The sequence below is a fragment of the Ovis aries genome, chromosome 14, assembly GCF_016772045.2.
Source record: "Ovis aries strain OAR_USU_Benz2616 breed Rambouillet chromosome 14, ARS-UI_Ramb_v3.0, whole genome shotgun sequence".
NCBI classification, from domain to species: domain Eukaryota; kingdom Metazoa; phylum Chordata; class Mammalia; order Artiodactyla; family Bovidae; genus Ovis; species Ovis aries.
The window spans coordinates 51,615,661-51,622,780 of NC_056067.1; the positions used below are offsets into that span (position 1 = coordinate 51,615,661).

Below are 7,120 nucleotides of genomic sequence, written 5' to 3' on the forward strand. Positions count from 1 at the left end.
GCAGTGGCCACAGGGCTGCAAAAGGTCAGTTTTCATTCTATCTCAAAGAAAGGCAATGCCAAACACTGTTCAAGCTACCACACAATTGAACTCATTTCACCCCATAACAAAGTAATGCTCCAAATTCTCCAAGGAAGGCTTCAACAGTACATGAACCATGAACTTTCAGATGTTCAAGATGGATTTAGAAAAGGCAGAGGAACCAGAGATCAATTTGCCAACATCTGCTGGATCATAGAAAAAGTGAGAGAATGCCAGAAAAACATCTACTTCTGCTTTACTGACTACACTAAAGCTTTTGACTGTGTGGATCACAACAAACTGTGAAAATTCTTAAAGAGATGGGAATATCAGACCACCTGACCTGCCTCTTGAAAAATCTGTATGCAGGTCCAGAAGCAACAGTTAGAACTGGACATGGAACAACAGACTGGTTTCAAATTGGGAAAGGAGTACGTCAAGGCTGTATATTGTCATCCTGCTTATTTAACTTACATGCACAGTACGTCATGCAAAATGCTGGGCTAGATCAAGATTGTGGAGAGAAATATCAATAACCTCAGATATGCTGATGACATCATCCTTATGGCAGAAAGTGAAGAGGAACTAAAGAGCCTCTCAATGAAAATTAGAAAGGAGAGTGAAAAAGCTGGCTTAAACTTAACATTCAAAAAATGAAGATCATGGCATTTGGTCCCATCACTTCATGGGAAATAGATGGGGAAACAATGGAAACAGTGACAGACTTTATTTTCCTGGGGTGACTGTGGTCATGAAATTAAAACAAACTTGCTCCTTGGAAGAAAAGCTATGAGAAACCTACACAGCGTATTAAAAAGTAGAGACATTACTTTCCCAGTGAAGGTCTGTATAGTCAAAGCTATGGTTTTCCCAGTAGTTAGGTATGGATGTGAGAGTTGGACCATAAAGAAAACTGAACACCGAAGAACTGATGGTTTTGAACTGTGGTGTTAGACTCTTCAGAGTCCCTTGGACTGCAAGGAGATCAAACCAATCAATCCTCAAGGAAATCAAATCTGAATATTCATTGGAAGGACCGATGCTGATGCTCCAATACTTTGCCCACCTGATGCGAAGACCCAACTCATTAGAAAAGACACCAATGCTCAGAAAGATTGAAGGCAGGAGAAGGGGAAGACAAAGGACGAGATGGTTAATGACACCACTGACTCAATGGACATGAGCTTGAGCAAGCTCTGGGAGATGGTGAAAGATGGGGAAGCCTAGTGTGCTGCAGTCCATGGGGTCTCAAAGAGTCGGACACGACTGAGCGACTGAAAAACCACCACCACACAACTTCAAGAACCTGCTGACCTCTGTCCTCAAAAGCCCTGACTCATTCTGCCAGCTCTCTTTCAGTTTTACGGGAATATGTGTCTCTCAAATTGCAGTTCTTAAAACCCCCCAGTGAAACTCTTTTTTTTTTTTTTGGCAGCCCGGATACGGATTATTCTCCCACCCTCCCCAACGCCAGTCTCTCACTGCATTCTGGCGACTGCAGGACACCACATGGCGGAGGATGATCTCCGGCTCGTCAACGTCGTGTGGCTTCGCCTGACCGAGAAGATGCAATAAGGTCTCCGTTAAGGGAACAGACGGCGGGTATGCCCCCGCAGGCTTCACTGCGCAAGCGCACAAGGCGCGACCCTTTCAAACCCAGGCGCGCCTGCGGTTCTGGTTCCGTTACCACTGAGAGAGGCGCGAGGCCCTGACTTCCCTAGCAAGGAGCTTTTTCCTCTGGCGAAGCCGCTCGCTAGCCTATCCTCCCGGTAACCTTCACACCAGGCTATCCTTGCAACCCGCGCGGCCTGCAGGATTGGTCCCCAGAAGAAATTCGCTGTCCTCACCGGCCCAGCCGAAGCCTGGAAAACAAGAGGCCAGCAAACTTGAGTGGATTTTTGCAAGAAGCCGGGAGCCTACCGCAACAGAATCCCCTCCATGGCTGGCTACCCTCCCCACGCCCACCACACATACACACACACCACACATACACACACCACACACACACACACACACACACACACACGGGGGTGCGGTGCGGGGGAAATCACTGATCTCTGAAGATCACGCCTAAGGCAGACAGAGAGCATAAAGGACCTCAGTAAAACACAAAATATGTGCCCAAACTAGACACACACCCAGCCTTGAGTGCTTCCAAGCTTGCCTCAGTTTTCCAGTGGGACCTGTGGGCATCTCTCTCCTATCATCCCCATTCCTGTCTGATGACAAGCCCCCTCTGTTCAGTCCCCCAGTAACCCAGAAGTGCATCTTGGGGTAGTGTCAGAGCTGGAGATAGCCCAAACACAGAAAAGGGAGTAAGAACCAAGTATGCCCCCGCATAACAAGCCTGGACTTGCTGGGCGCTCCCAGGTAGGGTCTCACCCACGCTAGGCACCTCCTTGGGAAGAGAGAGAGGGGAGAGGGTACCTGAGTCCTAGCAGCTGCTCTCCCCTACAGGAAAAAAAAAATGACCTGATTCTGATCGTAGGCTTCATGTCAGAAAAAAAGGGGGTGAGGGCGGGGGTGGTGGGATCTGATGGAAGAGAGGATTGGAAGCAGAGACTCCTGGGGGAGGGGTTGTTTAGAAGATGCCCATGTTCTTTTTGGATTTGGATTCTGCCTCCCCAGCTCAGAGCTGCAGAGACCTACCCCCAGGTCTTACATCATTTCTTAGCCTGGGGGTAAGGTTAAGGTAGGTCCAGACTTGCCCCTTCTCAGCTTCCTATAAGAAGAGCTGGGGACTTGGAACTTCAGGGTCACTCATCCATCCATCATGAAGCCTTCCATGAAACCTGAGACCTTCCTGCTGGCTTCCGTGCTGCTCTGCACCCTCCTGGGTCTGGGTAAGTGACTAGGGCTCTGGACTTCTGGGACCCTCAAAACAAGGACTATGAGCGAGTGTTCAGCCAAGTCCTCGAGGGAGAAGGGAAAGAGGAGGTGTCCTGGGAATTGAAATTCATGGAGAAGGCAGAGGGTAAAGGAGAGAAAGCCTGGGTCCCCAAGGGAGGAAGAGCTAAAAAACGTGTGGGTTTAAATCTCTGAGAAAGGAGGGGTTTGGATGGGCTCTGTTCCCTGTATCCCAGGCAGGGTCTCAAAATAAGACACCTGAATTCTAGAAAATCAGATGAGACTATGATTAGTATGATTACTATTTTTCATTAATATGAAAAAATGTGAGGCGAAGGTGAGAGATTTCCTTTCTCCCAGGACTCTAAGCAGTTCAGGTCCCCAGTGTCCTCCTCCCTTACATTCAGGAGTTCAGGCAGCTTCACCTTCCTCAGGACCCACTTTCCTTGTGTCTGGGCTCCAGCTGCCTCCTCTCTCAGGACCAAGGAGTCCATGCACTTACCCTCTTGGTCCTTGATCTTCCTTCTTGACCTGGGATGCAGATCCCAGCCTCAGGTACCCCTGCCTGAGTGCCCACTATCTATCAGATTTAAGTGTGGTACCCACAAGGGAGAGGGTCCCGCTCCAAGGACCCTCTGGACCTGAAGGTTCACGAAAGTCCATGAAGGACTTCCCCAGTGGTCCAGTGGCTGAGAATCTGCCCGCCAAAGCGGTGGACATGGGTGCAATCCCTGGTCCAGGGTTCGATCCTTGGTCCAGGACAATTCCACATTCCTTGGGCAAATTAAGCCCTTGCGCCACAGCTACTGAGCCCGTGCTCTAGAGCCTGTCCTCTGCAACAGGAGGAGCCACCCCAAACGAGAAGCCCAGGCACCGCAACGAGAGAGTAGACCATACTCACTACAACTAGAGAAAAGCCCCAGGAAGCAAGGAAGATTCAGCATAGCCAAAAAATAGAAAAAAAAAAAAAGAAAAGAAAGATTAAAAAAAAAAAAAACTCCATGGGAACCTTCAGCAGGACCCTTCACTGTCCTCAAGCTTTCTCAGAAGACCCCAGTGTCCAAAGTCTCCAGCCTTATAAGTAGGTAAACTTGCCTGCTGGTGGGGTTGCTGTTTACCACTGGAAGCAGCTTTGCTGTCAGCACCCTGGTGTCCCTGGAGGAGCTTCGGAAAATTTTCTGTTCAGCAGCCCACCCTTAATAACTAGGGAGACATGCGTCCCTCTTCCTTCAGACTCCCCACCCCATGCCCCTCTGGATTTGGAAGTTGTGACCCACAGACCACATGAGCTTTGACTAGAGCCCCGCTCTCTTCTGCAGGGCACCCACTAGACTGCTGGGTGTGTATAAGCCCCGGTCCCTTTTGCCATGGAACAATGCAACCTTGCGCCCCCGAAGAGGACACCTGTATGGCCGCAGTGTATGAGACCCACAGAGGTAAGAGGGCAGGGGATAGCGTCAGATCCTGCGGAGGTGGGGAGTGCCTTCAGGATAGCAGATACCACCAGGCACTGCTGGGAGGAACATTTGAGTGATGAGGGGGCAGGAAAGAGGTAAGGACAATCTTAAGGTGAGTGGAGGAAAGAGAATCTGGTGGAATGATAGAAACCACTGTTGCCAAAAAAAAAAAAGAAACCACTGTTGCCAAATATTTGTGAAAATGAGACTCTAAAGAGAGGATGGGGGAGGGGCAGATATAGGGACTTTCTTAGGTGAGAGGGGATTAGGAAAGGAAAGGACGTGCTGGGGGTGGGGGAAGCTGGAAATCCAGAGAGGGGGCATCTAATATGCAAGGTGTAGGGCTGGGTGTAGAGAAGACTGGGGTGAGTTGCAAGGAAAGTGATCAGGTTGACTCTCTGGGGGCACCAGGAATCCTCTAGGGATACGGGCTGGACCAAAGGTTTCCAGACAGGAGAAAGAGGGAGATATTTGGGTTGATTGAGTTGAGTGTGAGCTCAATCGTGTCCGACTCTTTGTGACCCCATGTACTGCAGACCCCCAGGCCCCTCTGTTCATAGGATTTTCCAGGCAGGAATACTGCAGTCACTTACCATCTCCTCCTCAAGGGATCCTTCCCACCCAGGGATCGATCCAGCATTTCTTGTGTCGCCTGAATTGGCAGTCTGTTTCTTTACCACTGCACTACCTGGGAAGCCTCAATATTGGGATAGAGAGAGAGATATGTAGGGACAGATAATCCCTGGACTCAGTCCATGAGGTTGCAGAATCAGACACCCCTGAGGACCCACAGACCCACGCAGGTTGGGTGAAGAGCAGAAACCCTAGTGCTGGGAGAGACCACCCTGTGGTGGGGAGGGGGAGGCCAGGGAAGCTGGAGGAGGCCACTGCAGGCAAGACCTGAGAGTAGCCAGGGAGGGCAGCAAGGACCATCCGTAGGAGGTCTAGGCAGTGACCCTGGAAGAAGGCGACAGGTGTTACAGGGCGGTGGCTGGGGGCTGCATCCTAGGGTTTGGTGCAGGGAATTGCAGGAGCCAGGGGAGGGCCGAAGGCTGGAAGACACCATTTCACACAGGCCTGGGGGTAGTCATAGGTGGCCTGGAAAAGACCTCTCCGGGTGTGACCCTTAGAGGATGGCAGTGGGTGACGTGGGGCTGAAGGGACCACTCAGGAGAGACCAACACAGCCAGGGGCGGAGGGAGGAAGTGTTGCTACCTAATAAACCGTGCAGACGACGCCCCAGGCAGATAAAGGGGGTCTGACCTTTGGGAGCTGGAAGAGACCTCTCTAGATCACAGTGGACTGGGGAAGCTGTAAGGTAGGGAGACACCCCGAGGCCAGGGTCCAGACCAGGGCCCCTGAGCCCTCCCCCTGCCTCCATCCTGCAGTTGGCGACGTTTTAGTGAGCTCCAAGAAGGGGTGCACGACATCCAGCGATTGTGACTCAGGATTCCTCTCCTTCAATGATGGCCCCGAAAGCAACATAGGGTCCACCATGCGCTGCTGCCAGAGCAATGGCTGCAACAAGGACCCCCTGCCCGGTAAGCCCCAGCTGAGCCCCACGGCTGGAGTCCCCTCCTGCCCACCTCTCCCCCCCAGAGCCAGCTGAGAGCACCTGTCTCTGACCTGCGCTGTCACAGGGCAAGCGTCTTCCTGGCGCTGAGCCTTGGGTTCTTCTCTCATAAACTGCGGTGTCCAGGGATGTCCCTGATGGTCCACTGACTAAGCCTCCATGCTCCCTATGCAGGGGTTGGATCCCTGGTCAAGGAACTAGATTCCACATGCTCCAATTAAGATCCAACACAACCAAATAAACATTTTTTTTTTTAAATGCAGTGCCGGTTAGCGACCGGTGTCCCTGTGCTGGTTGTAAGGTTGGGAAAGGGACTAATGTCCCCGTGCACCTTACCCTCCACCCTCCTCCCCAGCGTTCAGGAGAAATCTGACAAAGAATGGCCTTCGGTGTCCTTCCTGCTCCACCTTCCTCAAGGAAACATGCACCCCGACTGACGAAACGCTCTGTTTTGGTGAAGAAACCCGCTGTGTCACCGTGACTGGCCTCATGAACCCTGGTGAGGGGCACATGGATTTCGGGAGGAGGGCACAGGGTTCCCAGAGGGCCCCAGAACTGGAGCCTCATTATTCCAGATTCTTAGGGAGAAAGTGGCTGCCGAGAAATGGAGGAAGGTGGCTGGGGCATGACCCCTGGATTGGGAGCGGGAGGCATTGGAGATCCTGATTCTAGTCTGAAATCCCCTCCAGCAGGTGTCAAATTTGCTTTCTGGGGATGTGCTACGGAGAACGCCTGCCACATCAAGCCTGGGACCCTGGTGCCCTCAGGCTCTCATTTGTTGACCATCAAGAAGATCAGCTGTCTTCCAAGCCCCCAGGCTTCTGGCAAAGCTGAGTGAAGAACTGAGGCCCATGTGGTGTTTGGTCTCCATTCCTTCTCAGCGCTAGCTTCCCACGTGTCTATAAATTAAACGAATCAACAGAACAAGCCTGAGTCTTTGTGATGTGATGCATTTCAGGGAGACGGGATGCCAAAAGCAAGGGTCTCAACCGTGTTGAACCCCCTCTTTGTAATGAGGAGAGGGAAGATGCTACCTTTTGTTAAAGGATTACTTCTTGCTGGGTCCCTGTGCTAAGTGTTTTCCATGAGAGAGCTCATTTCATAATCACAACTCTGTGAGGTTGAAAGTACTGTCCCCATTTTACAGAGGAACAAACTGAGGCTCGGATTGTGGTGTCACTTGCCTTTGGTCAAACAGTTGGGAGGGTCAGACTCCAGAGTG

General features: G+C 51.4%; 1 protein-coding gene across 2 annotated transcripts; it reads left to right on the top strand.

Annotated features, from left to right (window-relative positions):
• The first annotated feature begins 2,727 nt into the window (after positions 1 to 2,727).
• On the top strand, positions 2,728 to 6,825 carry LOC101106789 (phospholipase A2 inhibitor and Ly6/PLAUR domain-containing protein-like). 2 transcript variants are annotated; one of them, XM_015100035.4, is made up of 5 exons: positions 2,728 to 2,864; positions 4,188 to 4,304; positions 5,714 to 5,866; positions 6,254 to 6,397; positions 6,591 to 6,825. In XM_015100035.4, the coding sequence occupies exons 1-5, from the start codon at positions 2,795 to 2,797 to the stop codon at positions 6,734 to 6,736; spliced, it is 630 nt and encodes a 209-aa protein (XP_014955521.3). In that variant the 5' UTR covers positions 2,728 to 2,794; the 3' UTR covers positions 6,737 to 6,825. The 2 variants fall into 2 exon arrangements, with proteins under 2 accessions (XP_014955521.3, XP_027833383.2); XM_027977582.3 differs by having other exon boundaries at positions 2,736 to 2,864; positions 6,588 to 6,825.
• The last annotated feature ends 295 nt before the right edge of the window (positions 6,826 to 7,120 follow it).